The sequence below is a fragment of the Podarcis gaigeae genome (assembly GCF_964106915.1).
Source record: "Podarcis gaigeae genome assembly, chromosome: 6".
Taxonomy (NCBI): Eukaryota; Metazoa; Chordata; class Lepidosauria; order Squamata; family Lacertidae; genus Podarcis; species Podarcis gaigeae.
In genome coordinates this window covers 26,455,742-26,480,186 of record NC_139682.1, presented here as the reverse complement: position 1 = coordinate 26,480,186, position 24,445 = coordinate 26,455,742, and the positions used below count along the sequence as shown (strand labels likewise).

Below are 24,445 nucleotides of genomic sequence, written 5' to 3'. Positions count from 1 at the left end.
ATGTGCTGATAGCAGCACAATCCATTTCTTTCTCCACCGCAGCTGAAATGCCAAACCTCCTAAAGCGTGGACTGGACTGCCTGTGTGTTTTCTTGAGTGACAAAACTTTTAAATCAGCGAAGTGATCAGAATGTAAAATGATACACTGGTAGCTCAATTTGGAGCCATGGAGGAGACAAATGAGGAAGGAAGTGAAGACACAACTCAAAATAAAATCTACAGTGCTGGGCCTGGGAAGGGTAATTACTAGATAAACATGAGGGCTAGAATCCCAAGTTACTTGATGAGATTTTTGGTGATAGTGGGTTCAATCCAACAAAGTCCGTGCTCATCACTTTCCTTCCATTTCTTTCCACCTTGTCTCCCTCAAATCTGCTCCAAAAGGGCTCTCCAGAACATATTGAGCATGTGTGAGGTGAAATTGGGTGAGGTGAGGTCTTCTATTGCATGAACAGAAGTCATTCCACTTGCACAAAGACTTCATTGGAATCAACCTAACACTTCTGGGTCACAACTTAATTGTTGTTTAATTATTAAAATGTGTGGCATTTAACAGAAAGCTGCCTCCCCTTGGATATGTTGCTAGATGCTTCTTTTCATATTTATGACTTTGTCCTGCATTACTTTATTTTTGAAAGTATCTTTAACAGTACTGAAATGTAGTGCTAAGAATATTGTGGCTCGAAAAGGGCTTCCTGTTGTTCAAATCAAAGGCAAAAAGTTGGATTATTTTCCTTAATCAAAAGCATCATTGTGGGTCCCCTTGAATGGGCTCACTAAAAGTTCAGTTTGTAATAAAAATGAATCACCCACTCCAATAACAGCCTGAGAAATTCAGGTATATTTTTGTAGATTGTTCCTTTTCAGCAAATGTATAAAAGATAGATTTTCGGAGACTTGAAGGTAGTAAGAACTCTTGGTGCCCGTGAGTATACATATTCATTTTCTTTTTCCCATTGTGGCCTCTGATCAGAAACAGCTCTTGTTGTTTATTGAATGTATATAGCAGTGGGCAGCGAAAGATCTATCACACCACATTAAAGAGTCTTCAAAAATCTATAGTCTCTACTCAGCTTTATCAGCCTGCCTCTTGGAGCTTTAAAACTTTTCTCATGTGTAGGCTGCAGGAATACCAATCTCTTTAGTCTCTGCTTTCTGGAGTGACATAAACCAAACAGGCTTTTTCTGCCATCTTCCAGTTATGATACAGTGTGTGCTTCTGTAGCAGAAGACAAATCATCCTTCAAGCTCTGAGATTTTGTATCATTTCATTTCTTGTAGATCACAGATGGGCAACCTACAGCCCCCATCTCAGTGTGGCCTTTGATGCCTCCTCAAGTTGTCCATTTCTTCATCCCGTCAGATTGTTTATTTCCTCCTTATGTCTCCTGTCTTTTAAAAGTCCGCTTTCCCTCTTTTTATGTAGTCTCAGAACAATTGAAAGAGGCACTATTTTATTTGATAAAAAGTAATCTTTTCCAGGCTTGAGGCAAATAAGCTTGCCTCCCCCAGTGGTCCGCACTTCTGACACATAACGTACTAAAGTCGGAAAGGAATTGCTTTCCAGAACAGTAGCTGCATTGATCTGTTATATGACTATATAATCTGTATAACAGGGAAGGAGAACATGGGCTCCTTCAGATGTTGCTGGATTATAAATTCCATCATCCTTGACCATTGACCATGCTGGTTGGGTTTGATGTGAGTTGGGGTGCAGCAACATCTGAAGGGCCACACGTTCCTCACAACTGTTATACTCATTTGAGAGTAATCCAGGGCCAGCCCAAGAATTGTTGACACCTGAGGTGAACCACCCACCAGGGAAGAAGGGGTGAGTGAAGATCTACCTCCAAAACAAGGGGAAAATAAATATCTACATTGGGAGCAGACAGATCATTACCACTGGCAGGAGAAAACAGTGCTCACTGCTATTGTAGATTGACCTAGCAAAAGAGGGAGATCTGCTTGTGTACACCAGGAATTCATTTTTTCAATTAAACAAAAGTGAAGGGCCGCAGACATTGATGACCAGTGCGATCGGAGCTGGTCATGTCAGGGTCAAAGCCAAAGAATGGGCAAAGTCAAAGTAGGCAGGGACACCAGTTTTCTCTCTGAGACACCACTCATCATCTATTTATTCTGTGTTTCTACCACAGACATTTGCACAAATATGAACACCATTCATCCACTAGCCATCCATTCAGATTTTATTTCATTAAAAAATACATTAATCAATGCAGAAACCTAGAATTGTGAATGTGCCTTTATTACTGATTAATCTCAACAGGTCACTTCTAGAAATCTTTAGGTCAATTATTATGTATTTATTTCTAAATGTTTATACCATGTCATTTGGACAACTGAATGGTTTCGCTATACTTGCCTTGAGTTGCAATGTAATGGTGAGGCCGATGGTAACCCTGCAAAGAAAACAAAAGAAATGAATTCTGTAGGCTACCATCTCAGGGGTACTTCAGATATGCATCTATAAGGTTAGAAGCTTGCTTGGTACTATGCACATCAATGTTCATCTGAAAGAGAAGTAGTGCTCTGCGGTGGGGAGAAGGAAGGGGGAACCCTCCCTCCTTAGCTACCTGGAGCATTGTGTATGCTACTATACTGTGTAAACGACATTTCCCAAGAAATACAAGAACACTGCATTGTGGTTCATTTCTACATAGAGCTCCAGGTGCCAGAGATAGGAGAACCGTCTGTCTATCTATGGTCAGAGGTCCAATGCTGCTTGTAATTGCTCAGTAAATGTGGTTTAATTGTAAGTGATGGATGGGGATTGAGGGGAGGAGTGTTGTGGGAGAGTGGGAAAAGCAGGGTGGGAAAAGGGTGGGAATGATTCTCTAGCTTCTAAATCTCAGGTGAAGATCAATTTATGGCCCTTTAAGGTGAGAAATACAGGCTCCCAAAGGTCAAAGTTGAGCTGGGATGGAGCACGATTCACCAGCATCTCTACTGCTGACGCGCTTCCCACTTCACCATCTATCTGTTGGCCAAAGCACACGGTATCATTGATGATTCAGTAAACTCATCACAGGAACTGCTTCAATGTTTCTTACTGTCGTGAAAATTCTGAAACCATTTATATTTCAAAAGCAAGAAATGGAGGGGAGAATGGTTTTATTCAATCAAGTCCTGCTCAGATTAGACCTCCTGACATTAATGATCCTAAGTTACTTATGCCCATTAACTTCAAAGGGTCTACTCTGAGTAGGACCAGTAGGGAACATCACCCTATGTGACCTTGCAAACATGAAAACCAGATCTTCCATTTTCATATTTTCTATTAAAACTGCTTTCACTTTAGGAAGACTTACTTACTTAGTCATTAATAGATTGAACATGGAGAAATCTGTGTCCCCTCATCTGAAAACAACACATCTGTTTCTTGTCAAAACTGACTCAGGCATCAGTGATTTTTAAAACTGTGTGGGTTGCTCTATATTAAATATGTTTTTCCTTTTCCTTAATTGAAGGATCTCTTTAAAATATTGTGATATCATTAAGGATTAAAGAGACTTACATTAGAAACAGGACTGCTATTAAATACTTTGCTTAATACATTTTCCATTTAGTCATGAATCCACAGCTCTCTATTAATGAGATGGAAAGTGTTCAAAATGATGTCTGCATCCTTCTTTCCATTGCTATACATTATCAGGATGCATACAAGTGGTTACATGCCCTGTGCTTCAAAATACTAAGCTGCATACTTAGGGCACAAGCCAAACTCCCCACCCCCCAGCATCCCATAGCTCTGCAATTCTCTGCAACTTCAATGGCAGTTAGAGGGGAGCAAATAACTGAGCCTGATCTCAGTGCCAGGACGGTGCAGTGATCAGGTCTGTGTCAAGCCCAGGACATCTGATGGCTGTGAAAGTGACAGAGGTGAGCAGAGGGACACTTCCACTCAGTTGAACAACCCAAACACACAACCTGATGAGTTGGATTGTTTTGTTTCTTGGTAGAAAAGTCCCATTGAGTTCAAAGCCAAACTAGACATTGTATTAGGCACAGTTGCTCTTGTCTCTGTAGTGTTTGGAAGGGACCATTGCTCGACAATTGGGCATATGCCTAGAACACAACAAGTTCCAGGTTTAATCATATGAACACAGGAAGTTGTTTTATAGAGCAGCTATGGAGAACCTGTGGCCCTTCAGTTGTTGCTGGTCTACAACTCCCATCATTCCCAGCAAGCATGACCAATGGCCAGGGGTCTGAGGGCATGTGCTCAGCAGTATGCGGATGACACACAGCTCTATTTCTCCTTTACATCTGCAGGTGAGGCAGTGGAAGTGCTGCACCAGTGTCTTGCCTTGTTAGTGGACTAGACAAGAACCAACAAACTAAAGCTTAATCCCAATAAGGCAGAGGCACTGTTAAGGGGATTGGATGGGGGGCTGCCTGCTCTTGATGGGGTTACACACCTCTGAAGAAGCAGGTACATAGCTTAGAGGTATTTCTGGTTTCATAAGCTTCAGCTGGTGACCCAGCTGCACCCCTATATGGACAGGGATAGCCTAACTTATGTCATGTATGCTCTGGTAACCACTAGGTTAGATTACTGCAACACATTATACATGCGGCTGCCGCTGGAGACGGTTTGGAAACTTCAGCTGGTGCAGAATTCGGGGGCCAAGTTGCTCACTGGGGCAAGGTGGTTTGAGCATATAACACCAATCCTAACCCTACTGCACTGGCTGCCAATTAGTTTCTGGGCCCTATTCAAGCCTTAAATGGCTCAGGGCTGCCATACCTCATGGACTGCCACTCTCCATATGCACTGACCTGGACCCTACAATCATCTTCTGAGGCCCTTCTTTATGTGCCCACTCCATGAGAGGCCGGAAGGCAGCCACACGAGAAGGGGCCTTTTCTGCAGTGGCTCCCCATTTGTGGAATGCTCTTCCCAGGGAGGCTCCCCTGGTGACTTCATTGCACACCCTTATGTGCCAGGCAAAAAATATTTCTTTATAACCATGCCTTGGGCTAATTAAACATGCTATGGCCTTTTAAAATGTCTTTGTAGGAGGTGAGCTATTGGTTTTCTTTTGTTTGTTTTTTATCATGCATTTTGTGTTCTCATTTTGTATTTTTATGTTGTGAACCATCCTGTGATCTTCAAATGAAGGGTGGTATACAAATTTAATAGATGATGATGAAGGTGATGAATATGGGAGTTGTTCAGCAAAACCTGGAGGGCCAAAGGTTCTCCACACTTGTTCTATGGGTTCAAGAAGAGCTCTTTCCCATCACTTGTTACCTGATTTTTTTTATAGTAATAGCAAGGACTGAACCTGGGATTTCTACATGGAAAGCATGTGCTCTACCACTAAGCTATGGCCTTGTTCCATTTAAAAATGATAAACTGACAGGTAATCTTAAAACCCCCCAACAAAAAACCTGTTTGAGACCCTAGAGTTGCTGCCTTTCAGACTAAACAATACCAACCTAGATGAACAAATAATCTAACCTGGTCCGGCTGCTTCCTCTTTCCTAAAACAAATAATGTGAGGCGGGACCATTGCACTGTAAATCACAATCTCCCGCTGTCTCCTGCTTTCCATTAGACAAAAATGACTACTATGTCAATTCACACTTTGCATGTGCTAGTTAGGGAGAACAAATAGATACAAGAGACGCAACAGAAGGGAGCTTGTTTCTGATCTAATCATCCTGGTCAGGAGATCAGGAAGTCACTACATTTGCACGGGGCTGGGGCTTTGATAAAATCACTGTGCATTTTGGAATGTTGCAAGCATTATTTCAGGTGGGGCTGAAAAGTTACAGCTTGTAAAAAAAAAGTATTGGAGGCTCCAAATTCTATTTTACTCCAAGAACAAACATTATCATCTCACTTACTTCACCCACCCACCCACCCACCATTAAGATCCTTAAAAGTTTCCATAGCACTTACATCTATATAGTTGGCATTTATGTAGTCTGAATGGGGATCTCCTTCCAGCAATTGCAGTCTCACTCTGGAGTGATCATCTGAAAATAATCAAAGAAAATATGTTGTTTTGTTACTTGAAGGCAGGAACATATGTATCAAAGAAAATAGGAACAGCAGAAAGAAGAAAGAACATAGAAGATTCAGGCTGAAAGGATTTTCAACACTAACTGATGTTTCTTCAACTGCTAAATGCACATTGCTTCAACTCAATGCCTGCCTGAGTTATTCAGAAGCTTGTCTGTTATTTATTTGAACTCATAAAATTCACATTTCTCAGACACCCTTAGTATGATTTCTGATCTAATTAACACACTTCTTGGTCTTAGTATTTCCTTCAAAAAGTTCTGAAAAACTACCACCTTTTGTAACATCTTGACTGGATTGTACAGCTGAATCGTTGCAGAAAAGCAGTTGAATCAGACACAAAAAGCAAACTTTTTTGCATAAGAATTATCTCTAGGCAGGCTAGGGATATTCCATATTTTTGTTTTTTTATAAACAGCCTGCTTGGTGCAAGCTAAAACACTTGTTGTTAAATGAGGTAGATATAGAGCTGGGAAGGTAATTCATAGCACAATGAAGATAGATGAAAATTATTAGGTTTCAGGTTTTTTCCATAGGCTGATTATTAGAACTCATTTGTTCATACATCTACAAGGATGTGGTGTGCAGAGTGGTTTTTTAATTAAAAAAAAAGACTTTGGCTCCTGTGCTACTATGGAGAAGATGGGATACAAAAGAGAATAGAAAGGGAGAAAGAAGGCATCAGAATGGCAGGATGGATAAACAGATTGTTAATAGGCATATATATATGGATGGAGAGCTGTAGCTTTATGGTGAGACAAGTGGAAATCTGTAAAGTTGGGGAAAACATTTGTGAGATTATTTAAGATGCTATCCTGAACTTAGAAAATAATTCTGACAATGAAGGAGATGTTCAAATGTTTGTGTCCTGTTTGGTTTTCAACAGTTCTGGGCGGTTAATTTTGTTGCCAAGTGACTGAACATTGCAACATTCACAATGTTTTATCTCCCGTTGGGAGTTCTTTTGCTCAAAAGTGTGAATGGCACGGGAAAACCCTTTGCTTCGAAAGCAAGAAATATAAACGACCACAGCTCAACCTTCAGAAGGTAATGAGGCCTTTTATTTTATTCATATTTTTAGTGGGCTATGCTTGGTTAAGACTAACAGCATAACTTATCTTTTAAATTTTATATTTCTATCTGTTTGGAAGGTGTTGGGAAGATACATATATTTCATAAGGCTGCAAGGCGTTTATGTATTATTAATAACTGATGACTTTCAGTGGAACAGCGGGAACAGAAAAGAGGCTGAGATACTGAAAAATGACGCATGTGAAAAGACTGTTCAATCATCACACCAACTGCTAGATATGTGTATCTTCCACTTCGCTCTTCAGCCCTGTACCACTAATCCAAACTTGCAAATAGCTGCAATAGTATTGTTGTTATCATTGTTGTTCCTTTTGTTATTCCGATTGTTCAGTGGAAACCCAGCCAGATGGGTGGGGTATTAATAATAAAATTATTATTATTATTAGCTTTTTTGAAATTTGCTATGAGGGCATTTTCTGTGTTTTAGAGAAGTTTCAGGTGCTGCTTGTGAAGCTGTGTGTTGTTGTGGTGCTGCTGATAGGAAGCCTCATTGCACATGCACAACAAATTCTCGAGATCACAAACTCAGGATCATCAATCATTGCAGCAGTGCTAAAAAACGTAAATGCTATATAGAAATGTTTTATAATTAAGGGAGCGAGGAAGTGTCTTTTGTGAAAGCCAGATAAATCCTGCAATTGAAAGCAATGTTGTGCTCCAGTGAGTATGTGGAACTCAATGTGAATAGGACCAGTCCCATTTAAGGATTGAGTCTGCTAGTAATGCAGACTCTCCAAGTGTTACTATTTTCCAGGGACATCCTTGATTTAGAGAAGCCGTCCCAGTTTCTGATGTGAACCTGGAATGTCCTACTTTTTCTTAGGATGTCCCTATTTTCATCGGAGAAATGTTGGAGGGTATGGAGTTATCTGACCCCCATGCCATCTGAAGGCAATCCTGTATATGGAAGTTTTTAAATGTTTATTTTTTTATTATAATTTTTAAATATGTTGGAAGCTGCCCAGAGTGGCTGGGGCAACCCAGAAAGATGTGTGGAGTATAAATATTAAAGTTATCATTATGGAATGGGATGTCCCTATTTTAATCAGAGAAGTGTTGGAGGGTGTGGCAATGCCACACACAAGGCTTGAGTACTAGAGTCACCAAATTCAGCATGAAAAACAAATAGTCTGTAGGAATAAATATATTTTGCAAGTGTGGTGCAAGCTGCACCAGGTAGAATTCTCCTTTCCTGTTTCTATTATTGCTTGTTAGCCGCCCTGAGCCCAGCCTTGGCTGGGGAGGGCGGGGTATAAATTATTATTATTATTATTATTATTATTATTATTATTATTATTATTATTATTATTATTATTATTATTATTATTTCCATTAGTCGGACACAACTAAACGACTAAACAACAACAAAAGAAAGGCACAGCAGTCCAGTACAGGAGGGAACCTAATAGTTTTCCTCTTGGCCTAAGTTTCCTTTTCGCTGCTTTCGAGTTCTTAACTTTTCAATTCTTCTTGGATTTGATACCTCCCTGGTGAATTCACCTAAGTTTATTGCTTGAGGATCATTACGTTCCACCTGGTATTTGCAGATGCCCCGTGCTTCCTCAGTCAGAATCCACAGCAAGGAAGACGAAGTAGCCGATGTGATTAGTACCTAGAGATTTTGTGCTCGCCATTTATCTGTAAGCGAGGTGATAAACCTGTCCCTTAAGGCCCAGACACTTTTAGGAGTGAAGAGCACAGGAGCTAGAAGTGTTTGTCACAAGCAATAGCTTCCAATATGTATGGATAATGCCAACAAATGGTGAAAGGAGATAAAATGAGAAAGTATGTGTACATTTAGCCCCTTGGTGCTCCCTGTCGTGTAAAGCCATGAAGATGAATGCTTCAGGTTTTGGTTCAAAGAAAGAATCTGTGTCAATTAAAGGTCAGGAAAAGGCTTGAAAATAGGAGCATTGAAGGAAAATAGGAGCACTGAAGGAAAAAACAACAAGTATTGTTCTGTGTCCCACAAACTTCTGACCATTAGGCTAAAGCCACAATTCTCTGTAATCAAGGCCACAACTGAGTTTCAACTCTTCTTCGGGTTGTATTTAATGAAGTCATTGCACAAAATTTTGCTTTTCCTCTCCTCCCCTCTCTCCAGATTTGCAGATGGGGTGTGTGTGTGGAGAGCATATGGGGCAGAGAAGAAGAACGGAAAGTTCAGTTGCACAAGTGGAAGTTGTTCTGCTCGTTCAGTGTCTAAGCTGGTTACAACCCATGTTATGAAAGACTCTTCTAGGTCTGTGAACCTGTGACTGTCCGGGTGTTGAGACCAAAATTCCCATCATCCATTATCACTGACTACGCCAGCTAGGCATGGTGCAAGCTGAAGTCCAATGACGTCTAGAAGCACATTTCCCCCTATCCCTGCTGTTTTCAGATATTGTACGGCTTTTGCAAAAGCACATAGGAGAAATCATAGCCTGTGGTGATGGACATATTCCCAAATCTTTAGAATATGTAAAGACAGCCCTGTGCACATGCAGAGGGCTATTTAATGCAGTCAGCAGGTCTGTTTACCCAGCAAAAAAACAAAATCAAAAACAGAGCTGATGATCGCATGAAGAACCCTCTTCAAATGTTCTACATGGAGAGAAGAAGAACCTTCAGCCCTGAGACCCCCCCCCCATTTTCATACATAACCTATTATATTTGGGAAGGGAAAGAAAGGACAGGGCTTTGGGATTGCAGTTCATTGAGAAAAATAAGAATCCCATAATATTAGAAAGATAAAGGGAGAAAAAGTGGAGAGGAAAGGGGTGAGAATGGCAACAAAAAAACTTGAGCATGAAATTATCAAACGGGAAAGGTTAAGAGTGCTCAGAATTCTGTGCTCTTATTCTTTTTCACAGTTACGCTGACAGACATACCCCCTCTCTCAGCTAGATGTTTACAGATACACACAGGAAGTTCAGTTCAGTTTGAATTTGCACCTACAGGAGATGATGTTGCCATATCTATTCTTATTGCGGTTTTCATCTTCTTTGGCTGTATCCCAAGATGCTGTCTGCCCCTCAGGTAGAGCCTGCAAAATAAACAACAGCAGAGTGTTTATATGAAATGGCCAATGCCTTCAGGTGTTTTAACATAACGAAATAGGGGTAGGGGGAAAGGCAGCATGCAATTTAACACCCAGCCAAGTCAACTGTTTTTCTCAAGGAAAGGGCACATTTAATAAGAAAATGATGAAGAGACCATTAGCATCCTATGGCTTAAACTGGCTTACAATTGCTTTCCCAATGCAAATGGCACTAAAAACAAGTGGGAAACATTTTGCTTCTGGCTTTGTAATCATTGGGTTCTTTTTCAATGCACCATCTCTAACACAGGGACATAGATTGCTTCTCTTTTGCCTCTGAGAAATACAAGTTGCCTTGTAAAATATTTAAATTGACAGAGGACAGAGGCAATGTTTTTGTAATATAAAACAAGGCATAAAGGTTTCTCAAACTCGTGAGCTATTTGAATGTCGCATGTAATATATCCATATACTGCATTGTAGCTGTATATAGTGATGCCTGCTAATGTGAGCACAATTCAAAGTGCTGATTAAATTCAGATCAAGGCTCCTTTAATTTAGAGAGCTACGACTTTTCTTCCATTTAATTTCAGCTGAAGAAATACATGAAATCAACCCACCAAGTCTATATCACAAGAGCACAAGATACATTCTTAGCATTCTTCCTTTTCTGATGTCCACCTTAATCAGTGATTTATCTATTTTTTAAAAAGCCACTCTGTACAAAAAGAAATCCATTATGAATTTTTTAAATACTGTACACATTTCGGCTTTTTTTTTCTTTTTTTGAGCCAAGAACTGTACTGAAAACCTGGTGAAGTGCAAAATCCAAATGATAATTATGTTTTGACCCATGTGGTCAGGAGGTGAAAATTAGCTTGCTTTCATTAAAATGCAACCATACAAACTCCCCTTCATGTTGAGAATGGTAGGCTGATAATAAGTCTAATCAAGATGAAATGCCCATGATACTCTTGAGTAACACTGAAGGATCTTCTCCCATTTCACAGAACTGATACCATATTTTGGCCTTTTCCTGTGATGAAGATAGTAAAGGGGAGCTCCCACACACCACTCATAAACCCAGTTTTCTTTGGCATGCTTTAAAGATGACGCTTTTTATGGTTTCTGAAACCTTATTCTGTGTTCAAGAATTACGCCCAAATAATAATTATCTTTATAACATACCCATTCGTAGGAAAGCTCATTTCCTGCTGCTCAATAACAGATAATTTGCTTAAAAAACCAAAACAGAAATTGCACTTCTTTGTTTCTTGTAGTGCTAGCCATTGCATTTGGGCTGGCTGATGGTGGCGAAATGTGCTAAAAATGATATTATAATCATGCCAAACCACAGTTCACAAATGGTTCCCTCTGGAAATAATGTCAGGATACGCTATGGATTCTGTTTGTGTCAGAGAAGGATAATAAAAGCAGTTCTGGCTCAAATCTCCACATGTATGAAGTAATGTGTCAGCAAACGGGAAGATCTTTGATCACACACCTATTTCCTTGCACCAAGAAAGTGCCGCTTAATAGTGGTGAATTTTTAGAGCGGAGGGGGGCAGCACAAAAAACATAAATTAGGGATCCCATTTCTATCATCAAAGATAGAGAAGAAATGACGCGTTATTTGTACATTAGAGTCTAGTTACAAATGATTGCTCAGAGAATGGTAGCAGTCATTTGGGATCTCATCATGCGCTATTGATGTGAAAAAAAATGAGGAAGAAACAAAATCCTTCTAAGCATTATACATAGGATGGTAAAAGTGACTTTTCCAAAGAAATGCCCAATTCAGCTATTATCAGCTATTAATTGCTTTGATCAATAGGCATCTTATCAAAACAGCATATAAAGATCCAGTGTGTGTGTATAGAAAACATATGCCCCTTCTGTTCACTAAAAATATAATCAAATCTCTGATATACAAATGTATAAAACTTTCTGCTATAGTATGATTTACACCAGGGGTTCTTAAACTGCAGTCAATGGACTATCAGTGGTCCACAAGGTGGTCTGTCATATGCCTGCAAAAATACAATTAAAAATCCTCCTGGAGTTAGCACAACTGCTACAACAGGCAGGAAAACAACAACCATTAAGTGGTTCACGAAGACCTGCAGTAATTTGGAAGTGGCCCATGGGAAAAGAAGATTGAAAACCACTGATTTGTATATAAACAGCTCAGGATAAAATCAAATGCCATTTGAGATTTCAACAACTATAGTAATGATGGATTAAACTTCTCGGTCTATATCTATATTCTTTTCTTCAAATTTTCTTCACACTCTATGGCTGTCATTTTAAAGCACTTAACACAATGACATAACTGGTAAACTTGTCTTGAAAAATTCAGACTACTGATATAGATGGAACAATAACCTGTTACAATGAGAAAAATAGCAAAGTGCAGTGGAATAAATAATGTATCCAAAACAGATAAAATCAGGAATTTTTTAGACATCACTGCCAGCACTGACTAAGTATGGCTAATCTGCACTTCTTTCATAACTGTTGTCAACTTAACAATAGAATTTTAGCAACAATTAACCAGTTTTAAGAGCAATAGTGGTACCACCAATGATCTCACTAGCATTCTAAATTCATCAGAAAAATGTAGGCATTCTATGGGACCTTCAGGCACCAATTTCATTATCACTGGTCTCATTCCCCGCCCCAAATCTCTCCCTGTAGGTAGAAAACAAAGAGAGCAGCTAGATGACTGGCTTGAACCTTTCCCCCTTCTATGCCAGTATTCTTCTGGCAAGGAAGTGTTTATTTTGGGGCGTGGCTTTTTTAACATGGGAGAACATTCAAAAGTGGTTCTAGCTCCAGTTTTAATTGGCACTGACCCTTCTTCCAGGTCTTGACTTTACCCCAGTATTCTGCTGCATGCATAGAACCAGATTCAGAAATATTATTGGAATTGTGCTGAGGATTGCCTTAAAAGCAGTATGTAAATATCCTTAAACAAATAAAAACTAAATGTGGAAAGCACAAAAGTGGGTCTTCTTCAGTTTAGCCTTGAGCAAGATTCCCAGGATATCTACCAAACTACTTCTCAAATCTGGGGGAAGGGATATGGTTTAAAATCAATTGTGTGTGTGTGCTTGCATGAAAGACTGTTCAAGAGAAAGAGCGAGGGGGAGAAAGGGAAAGACTATGTATAGAAATGAAGGGAGGCAAGTCTAATGGAGTTAGTGATTGATGAAGGCAACTCACAGAGCGTTTTCATAATAGAAAAATTATTTGGTACAATGTCACTAAATAGGTCGTAATTTATGAAACTTGTTTACAGGGTAAAGGACAAAAAATATATCTTAAAAGGCCAAGTATATTTGTATGTGAGACAGACACCAAGCTAGAATACATCACATTTTGAAATACAGCTCCTGGACATCAAAGATAAGGTCATTAATCTTCTGTCTTTCATGAATCTGGGATGGCATCATGCCATCTAAACTAAAATAAAAAAAAAAATTCCTACTGATTATTTATGTAGCACTTTGAAAGTGCAGAACTTTGCCATAAATATTAAATTATGGAAGCAACCTTCTAGTCACATTCCCCACCCCCATATTATACCAAATTAGGTAGACTAGTTCAGTAATTGTAAAATTATGAAAACCATGTTTCAGCTCTTGTTTGTTGTTCAAAGAGAAGCTGCAATGCAAGCTTGGCTGAAGTATGGTAATTTGAAATTATGAGCCCCATAGTCAGCCATACAAGGACATATTCTACAGGACAAATAAAACATCAGGTGTGCAGAATTAGAGTCAGCACCTTCAGTGAGCGAAACAATTAAGTTATATGACTGGGCACATTATGGAAGTATATCCCAAAATGTGCAGTCATCTTATGGGAGAAAGTGCATTCCCACTGAACTGAAGCTGAAAAACATGATGGACCAAAAGCAGTCCTTATATTAGTAGTTTATATTCCACCTGAAAACAGGTACACATTCCTGTGGACGAAACAGATGAGCATATGATTGCTCAATATCTCCTTCATCACTACAGACTTCTTCAGACCCAGAATCCAGCTTCATCCCCAATGTGAAACACAAAGCACATTATTTTTTCAGGGCTTGATCCATTTGTGATCCCATGAAACAGGATAGAGGTAAGTGCTTTGTGACAGATAGACAAGATGCATGGATTTAAACAGGGCTCTTTTTTTCAACCAGAACTCACCAGAACTCAGTTTCTCTCCTCTCCATCAGCTGCTTCTACCAGGCTGCAATATTTTCACTCCCTCTACCCCATCCCACAAAATGGAACTGCCCAGTTTTAATTCAATTGTACAGACTCTGAACATGCGCTTGCTCAATGACTTGTGACAGTTGTTTTCCCTTAAGAACAAATGGAGGTTAACAGTAATTCTTCTCAACATCTAAAGATAGTACAGTTTAATTTAAGGTCTGAACCACATCAGTTTGACCCCTGGAAGTACCTTAAAATCATGTCCACAAGCTTCGAAATAGGATATAGATTTCAATGACATCCCAGCCCTTCAGATAAATGATACTGTATGGTATTATTGCAGTAGCCACTGATTTACCTGCCCCTTCAGCATTGAGACAATTTTTCAAACATCTGTCCTTTCATAATTCAAGAACCATACATGCAATTCACTTGTCACACAAAGGAACCAGGAGCTGCAAGAGAAAATTCCCCTTTGCATCCTTCATCGAGCCAAGCACTCTTTGTTCATCTGAAAGTCTGCACTGACAGTAAGACTGGCATGGGATGGAATGAGCATTTATTTTATTTTGTTTGTAAATATTGGTCCCCAGCTTGTTGGAAACTAGAAATGGCCACCAAATATCACAGTGGAGAGCAGTTTCAGCACAATGTGCTATACGGAGATTGATAGGAGAGACTAAACCCCACCCCCATGTTGTAAACAGGGTTTGGGGAACCTCTTCCAGTCTGAGAGCTGCATTCCCTTCTGCGCAACTTTCTGGGGGCCACATGCCAATAGCGAGGGCCAGGAACAAAAGTGCATAGAGTAAGGAATGTAAAGTTTAGCTTTCTACAGTAGGCTAGCTTCTGCATACACTCATACCCATCTCTATCCCAGCAAGCAAGAGGCTTTCTCAGTGTCTAAGGACACAGTCTAGTTAGGCAAAAACACTCAAGGAAGGTGTGAAGGAGGGCTGGTGCCAGGTCTGGGAAAAGGGGAGTATCTCAAGAGCCACACAGAGAGAGTTATTGGGCTGCATTTGGTTCCTAGGCCTGTGGTTCCCCAACCTGGCAGTAAAGGTTGTACATGTTATATGATAGATGACCACAGTGTGTCAAGGTAGATAGCTAAAAATATGTGTGGTTATCTCATATTTAAGATAACCCCAAGGCACCTCAACACCTATTCAGCTACAGTTTTCTCTCCAATGCCTGTGGAGCCGAGTCACAGGAAAGTTTGTTCTCACTTATTTCTCTCCTTTCCACTATTACTATTCCAATACAGTCCCAGGCCACTTCCATGCCTCTAATGCCATTTCTATAAACTATTCAGTGGTTTTTCCATGGCGCTTGAAGGTTGGATTTGCCCAAACTTAGAACTAAATTCAAACATCCCACGTTGCATTTGATCATGGTGAAATTCTGCAAAGCCTTGGGCGATACGCAACTAAGGAACAAAGGCAGCCAAGAGAAAATATTTCCAGCCATCTCCCAGGCTGGCATTTGATCACAGCTGCTATACCACATCTATCAGATGTTGATTATGGGGATTCAATACTTCTGCCAAAGACAATAACAGTTTAATTGCAGCAACAAGGCTCTAGCAGCACACACCGACCCAGGCAGAAGCAGCCTTCCTGCCTCTCAGTGTCTTGTTTGGCAACAGTCTGAAAACTCATCCATTGATGAAGGGTAGAGAGACATAAATATATAGATAGCCAGGGGCAGCTTCAAGTCTGAGAAAGCCCTCTGGCAGCAGCGGTAATGGGCAGCCACTTTAATTTCCCAGAATGCTCAGAGGCTGCATTTTTAATTTCTCACAATGTCCTCAAATGCTCCATTAGGAAAGTAATGGGGAATTAAATTGATCATCTCATACCACAAGGTAAGCATGCAAGACCAGGGCTGGTGTCAGCACCAGTGGAGCCTGATGGGGCTGCCAGTGGACAGGTGCCAGGTCTGATGCCAGACCTGAGATAGCCAGGAGTGTCTTGTTTAAATGCACTCCAGTTGCTCACCATGCCATCAGCAAATCCCCTCCCTAAATTGCAAACTTGTATTTCATCACTTCATATGTGAAAGGAGCTGGGGATTAAGGCAGGGCAGCCAACGTGGTCTCCTCCATACATTTTGGAATATAATTTTCATCAGCTGATCTCTCTGGCACCCAAAAAATATTTCCCCAGTGCAATGTAGCTCTGTGTTTCTTCAAATGTGATATGGTTGGTGTGGCACCCCAAATCCGGAAATACTGCTCCATTTCCCAGTCCACCTACCTTTACACACTCCTGGGGGCAGTGGGACAGAAATGACTAGACTTTCAGGAATCGTTAGTTCGCAAAACAGTCTCTGAACAAACCTTCATAGAGCCAGAAGCCTCTGGGTGGCTGTACCAGCTAGCAGTTCTTCTGACAGCTGGTTGTCACCTGTGGAAAGCCTCTTACCAACACTGTCAGGTCTGTCATCCATCTGCTTACCCTCCAGCAGCACCTGGTCCTGTCGGCAGAAAGTGATGATGAAGGGAGCTGTGTGCTCTTCTCTGCCAGAGAGAGCTGTCAGTAGGACTAGACACTACAGCCACCTGGAGGCTTCTCATCATATGGATGCTGGTCCAAAGGCTGCTGTGCGAACAAACTCTGAGCAGTTCAACTAACAATAAACTCAAAACAGTGAGTCTTTGGTTTGCACCTATACTACACCATATTATGGTTTGGTGGAGTTTATACAAGAGATAAGGTGACTACCACCATGATCCCTAACCCAGTATGCTCTGCTGTATGAGAGTTTCAATGAAAAGAGAAAGCTTTGCCACGTCTTTTTCCATACGTGTGGCTACTGGAAAGCCTTTATGGCAAAAGCCAAGCCCTTTCCCCACATCAGTGGACTGGGGCAGAAACATCGGGGATGATGGCCACTGCATATAACAGAAAGAGGACTCAAGACAAGGAGGCAGGAGCAAACAGGGGGAAGGCATTCTGGTTAGCATATAAAATAAGCCACTTAAGCTATTGAGACGCTTCTCAAGAGAACTTGTTCTGATTTGACAATAGCCTTAATTTTCATTCTTTAGCTCGGCATTCAAGTGAGTGAATGTTGCTCTCACCTCATACTCCTCTTTAAAGCCATAGCCCTGTCCCCGTTTCATCTGAGTGATGTGCTGCAACAAGTCGGCCACTCGGATTGCTGGCTGGAACTGTCCCCTGGGGTAGGACATTTCCACCGGGTCGCAGCTTCGATAGGGATGGGTCTGGATTGTCAGTGTCGGCTGAGTCATCTCCCCATGGCTACTGTCTGTTTTAAAAAATAGGGAGGCAAAACAAACTTTCACCCAGCTGTTATTTATTTGTTGTCTTCCGCCCCGAGGTTAATTCCCCTCCCTCCCATGGCTGAAATGAAGAACAGTAGGAAACTGTACCTGCCCAGAGCCATCCCTCCCCCCAAAGCTAATGCACACACATGCTGGATTTTGTGTGACAGGGAATGAAGAAAACACAGAAGCAGCAAATTACCCAACGGTGACAACAACAGGAGGAGGAAGTATGGTTATTTGATGCACATTACATAAGAAACCGGAATTTCTTTCATGCTACCTAATCACATTCGATAAGGTCCCCGTCTCTTGTCCTGCTTGTTGCTTTTGCAGCTTGAGGGCAGAAAGACTATACAGAAAGGGCATATCCTGCCTCTGGTCAGTTCTCCTACCTTTATCCCTTGCCAAGCAGGACTCCAATGCCACTTTTCAGTAGGTAGACAGGAAGGAGAGAGTGAAGAACAGGCAGGTGCAGTATCATGGCAGGGAAACCTGAAATGCTCTGTTATGCAATGGTTCCATGCCTTGGACATGTGAAAGCAACAGGTTCTGCTTCAGGATAAGAGATGGGAACCCTAGCAGGAGAGCTAGAAGGCAGGGGCTGTATGCGTGCAAATTCTCTTTGTTGCTCATCTGTACTGATTTAGCATCAGATCAGAGATGGAAACATGTGGCCCTCCAGCTGAACTCCAGTTCCCTTCAGCCTTTGCCAGTTTGGCCAATGGACAAGGATTATAGTCTTTGTAGTCCAGCAACCTCCAGAGGATCAGAATTTCCCCACCCTAAGTTAAACACTCCTTTAAGGGGTTCAGGGATGCTTTATGCTGTACTAGTTCTCATACTCTGCATGTACTGGAACGTATTCTGCACTTTTCCTCCAATAGCAGAATCAACTTAGGTGATGTGCCTGCCATAATTCCTTATATAGCTTCTCAGACCATGGAACATAGTTTGATATTTTGCATTTTGAATGGGGACTGGGCAGGAGATAGGAAATGACGGAGAAGTTAACTAGAATTCTTTATTGCAAATCCCAAATTTTGTGACTGGGATGTTTGTACGCGCGAGTGTACAGTAGTATTTTGTATTCCTTTGTATTTCTATTAAGTCCTGCAATGGGGAAAGAAGGGTGTTTTTCTGGGGTCATTGGGAAGTTAAGGAAGATGAAGTACAACATAATGATGGGGGCAGGGCTTTTGGGTCACACTAAATGTGATGTGGAGGAGACACCTAAGTTTCTTCATGATTTTTTGATTTCAGTTTACTGCAACTGCCAGGGAGGTAGAAAGCAGACCCTAAATTTGACTGAAGCAGCACGGCAGAGAAAGGGATTGCTTAACACTTTCCCTACAGGTTCCCCTCCCGATATTGATAAAGGAAAATAGATTGATTTTTATTTTATTTTTTGTCCCCAAAATCCCGGCAACTCCTGATGAAGAAATCTGCATCTATAGAATACAGCACTGAGTATTAACGCAAAGTTCAACATTTCATCAATGTAAGCGTATTAATTAGACATGAAACACAAATATTCGCAAGCTTGCAGAAAGCCATTTTTTGTGTTAGGGGGAAGCCAGACAGCAAAGCTAAGCATTTATTTATACAATAACCCGCCTAATGCCATTACTAATGATAATGTGAGGACTCTGAACAGAGGGTATTTTCAAGGCTTATTAGTTCTCCGGGCTGGATTTACTTTCCCAATGCATCTTTACTGTTCCCCATTAACCCTTTGCAATAGAGAATGGGGCCATTTTCTTTAAAAATGGTGAACTACTTGCAATAGGCTGCATAATCTGCTTAATTTGCTACCATTAGGTTGAATCCAAACCCAGTTGCACAACTGAATTCTCCAAGGACCCTAATCTTCTATCAGCCACAGTTTAAAAACATTAAAAGTTTCCATTCCAAGAAGGAGTCACAACCAAAGAAACAAAACAAAAAGTAATGAGCTGGCCTATAAAAGCACATTCAGGCCTTTGGATTTGTCATGAAGTTAAACTCAAAGCTACTCAGCTCAGCATATTCAGGTGTAATCATTATTTTCCATATTCAGAATGAATTCTATTCTGGGCTTTATTTTTTGTTGTTTTTGATAGCCTCCTTTTCCAGTTCTATAGTTGGAAATATAACAGCTGAAGTATATGGCAGTGGTGGTTTATGGTACAGAAAGAAGGGGCGGAATTCAATATTGCTTTATGTGGTATGTTCATTTGTCACAAGCATATCAGCTTCCCAGATGAAACAACCCCTCTTCTCCTTTCCCCATGCACTGTTCTGGAGGGGTCTTCATGATCCCTCACCCCAATGTCAGTGGGGGTGGAGAGCGTGCAGAGAGAGGAAAGGGTCTTCCACTGGTCAGGTATGTTAAGTGAATCCTACCCAACAGGAGATAGAAGCTTGGAAATAGACTTTGGTGTCTCTTGCAAGTCCATTTCTTGAATGGAATTCCACTCAGGGGATATTCCAGCTGGTAAAAAACAGGAAGGTGACTTTTGTCAAATCTGCCTGCAGCCACTTGAGCCACTTGAGCCCTACAAAAAAAAAATCTGTTCTGGACATTTTAGAAGTGCTGATTACAATACCTGTATGAACAATTCAATATCTAACTGAAGAAGAAGTTATTATTTCTAATTTAAGATAATAATTAAGAAGAACAGCCTTTGCAGATAAAAATTTATGGTCTATCACTTTAGATCTCAGAAGCTGCAGTAACTCGGTGTAGGACTTTTCTTGTGGCTGCCCCTCTTCTTTTTGAAAAACCACTGCAGACATTTTGGTTCCAAAAAGCCTTCCCAGATGGATCTGTCTTGGGTGTCTATTTGTTTTTTTTAAAAAAAATAAAATAAAATACAATCAGTCTGCTGTTATTTTGGATATTGTTTTAAACTGTTCTTTTTGAGGCTGTTTTTACTACAGTTTGTACATTCCCCTGAGATGCACATGTATGTGGAAGGAATCAGGTTCTACAGTGGCAGCCAATCCCAATGTAGATCCTTATTCCCCCCACTCTGTTTCTGATGTAGATCTTCACTCACCCCTTCTTCCCTGGCAGGGATGAGAGGCACCATTTTATGGTTTGCTTCAGGTGTCAACCTGCCTTGGGCTGGCCCTGCTCAGCCATCCCCACCCCACCCTCTCCCATACGATTCCTTCAGCACCTTTTATGGTGCACGAGAACAGCACTGAGTCACATAAATGCAAGAACATTGTTCCTCTTATACAATACAGTACTGTACTTGTGTATCTGTTATTACACCAAATCCAATCAGCTTTTTTAGTTGCACAGCAGACCATAGGGTTGATCTATAAAAGCAACATGCTGTCTACTTCTTAACTATATGTATTCAATACAGGAGAAGTGTGCTGACAGACAGCGTGTCTGCAGCAGGGACCAGAGGAAGAGGAGGAACGCAGAGAGAAGAAACACCATGGTGCATCTGTTAACAGTGAAACGGAACACCTTCATCTGCCTCACTTGCAATAAAACATGTCTTGCCCATATCGGTCTCTACAGTCACAGCAGACACTAGTAACTTTCCAATGGTTTGACCTTGCTCCCAAAGGCAAACACTCCCATTGTCTCCCAGAACAGACAGAGGCAAACAACAAGGTGCTGTAATATGACCAATAATGCAAAACAGGAGTAGCTAACCCTTTTTTGGCCTGAGGCCCTTTTTTCAACCTTGGCCAACCCCCAAAGGGGCCCATACCAGTTATGGGAAAGGCAAAAAATGGGTGTGACCACCATAAATACACAGGCAGGCAGCCACACCTCCACAGCTGATCCAACAAATCAGATATCACCCCCTTTCTGCTCATCCAATCAATTGGATGAGCAGCGAGGGGGCAATTTACATCCCACCCTAGTGTTGTCTTATATACTCAACTGATTAGTGCACTCAGTAGGTGAGGGCCTCCTGCAAATACCATCTTATCAGGAGGCCCATTTTGCACTATATGGAAATTGGGCCTTTGATCTGTTAGCACCTCTCCTCCTGCTAAATATTGGGAAGGTGCCATCCCTGTTGTCTTTTTGGTGCCTACTGAAGACCTTCCTCTTCCAGAATGTCTTTTCTGTAGAGATCTTTCCCAGTCTGCATCTATATTGGAATTGATTGATATGATTGTGTGTTTGATGCCCTGGTTCCTTTGCAAGGAAGGAAGGATGGGAAATTATTATTATTATTATTATTATTATTATTATTATTATATTTATTCCCTCCCATTTCCACTACTGCTGCCAAAATCAGAGGAGTCTTAGGGGGCCATGAAATTTTGCTTGGTGGGCCAGATCAGGATTCTCAAAAGGGGGATTAGCTATTCCTGATGTAAAACACACTAACATATATCTTGATCTTCCCATCATAGCTAATCATTTACTGTTTCAAACTGTTTCATTTACTGTTTTTAATATTTCTTCACAATAAAATGGAGGGGGAAACCTGCACAGTTAGCAGGGAATAAAATAATCCAAATATTTCTTTCTTCTATCCGTACTACTAATCTGGTAAAATGAGAATAGGATGGGAGAGTGGGGGGAGAGGAAGCCTGTCAACGATAAGGCCAAGCTCTGCTGGAAACATCTCAAGCACTACCACAATGGAGTGTGCCCTGAATACAAAAAACAAAGTTTTGTTTCAAAACTCTTCCTTTAATATCCACAGACTCTCTGATTTTGACATGATAAGGCTATCATATCCATTTATATTTTTATTCGGTTAGCCTTGGCAAGTGTGTAACATGATAAGACATCCTTTGCACAAAATAAATTATTTTTGGGCTGGTGTCTGCAATGGATTTAATTACACACACATCCAATCTCACTTCCTGGAGTAAAGGGTTGTCATTTATTTGACATCTCCTAAGGATGGCTCCAGAATGGCTAATATCACTCTCTGCATTACCCCAGTGGTAATGGAAACACTTGCAAAATTGGCTTACAGGTTTTATTTGTTTTCATGCGCGTCTAGGTTATGATATGACAAATGACTTGTTTCAAGGAGATATGCTAATAAAACATAAACATGGCCCAAAGTGAAAAACTATCATACACAACTAAGCATGTGCTTTAAAAAAAATGTGTGCCAGACACTTCAGGGTTCATACAAAAAGCCCAGTGGATCAACCATTAGCTTCTGACACTGAGGCTGCTGGTCAGAGAAAGAAATTACATGCCACTCCAGCATCATATAACTAACATGCTTAACTCTAATTAATGCATGAAGGGGTTAAGACCATAGAGTAAGCTGTCCTGCCAGGCTTAGCCAGGTCACACACCCCCTCACCTTGGGAGGAAGGGCTACCAAACTCCCACTTTCCATGCTTCCATCCTGTGAACCCTACCAGTAAGGAGGTCTAAGATGGATGCTCCAAGCTTAAGCAAACAATTTTTGTGTCTATACAAGTAATTTAGAAACTCTTAACATGTTGCAACCTTAGTAATACTGCCTGTCTTTTATTGCTGCTTTATGGAAAAGTACATGAATCTGACCTTTGAAGCATTTGTAAGCAAACCATTTTTAACGGAGACACTGGTTGACACACTGGTTCCCACAGGCACCATGCTGGCAAACATTTTAATAGTGTGAACACAGGCATCGGTACAACATTTATATCCTGTGGGGATCTGGTGCCAATGGTAAAATCTTGAGCCATCAACCTAAGTAGAAAATCATTGGATCCTACTCCTAGGAGCAAAGTAAGAATTATTTAGCTGGACTGACATTTCTCAGAAAATTCCCAAACCCCACCCCCCTAGAAAAAGAAGGCAACTTTGCAGAATATTATCTGGTCTCAACCTTCATGTGTATGCGTGTGGCAGCTGCCATTTTTTTCTCACACTGCCCCAGAATGTCATTTGCATTGGGGGTGATGCAAAATGGAGGTTTAGTCTGTCAACACAGATGTTGCTGCTGCCACTGACAATGGCAACATAGAAGAAAAGAAGCTGTAATATTGCCACTTCAAATGGTAAGTCCCAACTATGCGAAACTGTAGGATAACTTATCTCCACACATACACAGAGAGAAAATTTGAGTCAAATGGTACCTTCAGTTTCCCTGCTCACAAAATGGGGTGGAGAATTTCAAGATGTCTAAGTAATGCCTTAAGACATTATTTTGGATGGCTATTTTAAAATGAAAGCAGTTCATACCAAAATATTATTTATATTTCACCATTTAAAATATGTCTTTTCCACATGAATATGTCTATTTCTAAAAAAACCAAAAACAGATTGTCTATTCAATGTCAAATCTTGTCTTGAACGTTCAAATGGAAGAGAGTCCATAGTTTACTTCAGAAGCTTCTTCCACTGATGAACTCTTCTTATAGTGAGATTCCCCCCCCCCTCCAATAGTATAGCCTATGTAATTAACTCCCTGCTTTCTGTCATATCTGTATTGGCTATGGTAATCAACTGGTCCACCTCTCTCATTTCTGGCATTGTATGAATATCTGAAAACTATAAATAGGCCACCCTTTTATTATAAATAAATAAATACCAATTTTGCCCTACCCCCCCCCCTTTGCAGGACTTCCCTTGTATCATACCCATCATTATCTACTAAATTCCTCAAAATGAGTCAAAATTGTATAGTGGAATATTGTTAAAGTGGTTCATCAATCACTTTGCCTTGACATCTCAGTGGATCTTTTTCATTGCAGATGAAGTTAGGATGCTGTCCCTGCATAAACTCTGGAATAGACTGCAGCATGGCAGCTAATGTATCATGGATTGAGTTGTCAGTTTTTAAACTTCCACTTTTTTTTAAAAAAAA

At 40.7% G+C, this 24,445-nt stretch overlaps 1 protein-coding gene across 17 annotated transcripts in view; it reads right to left on the bottom strand.

Annotated features, from left to right (window-relative positions):
* PTPRT (protein tyrosine phosphatase receptor type T) overlaps positions 1 to 24,445 on the bottom strand; it is a 605,850-nt gene that overhangs the window by 32,205 nt on the left and 549,200 nt on the right. For all 17 annotated transcript variants that reach the window (XM_083746111.1, XM_083746125.1, XM_083746113.1 and 14 more), the window contains 4 exons: positions 17,457 to 17,644; positions 10,085 to 10,172; positions 5,930 to 6,006; positions 2,384 to 2,420 (listed from right to left, as the gene is read on the bottom strand). In XM_083746111.1, the coding sequence (XP_083602237.1) occupies positions 2,384 to 2,420; positions 5,930 to 6,006; positions 10,085 to 10,172; positions 17,457 to 17,644 (390 nt within the window). The remainder of the gene's footprint in view (positions 1 to 2,383; positions 2,421 to 5,929; positions 6,007 to 10,084; positions 10,173 to 17,456; positions 17,645 to 24,445) is intronic.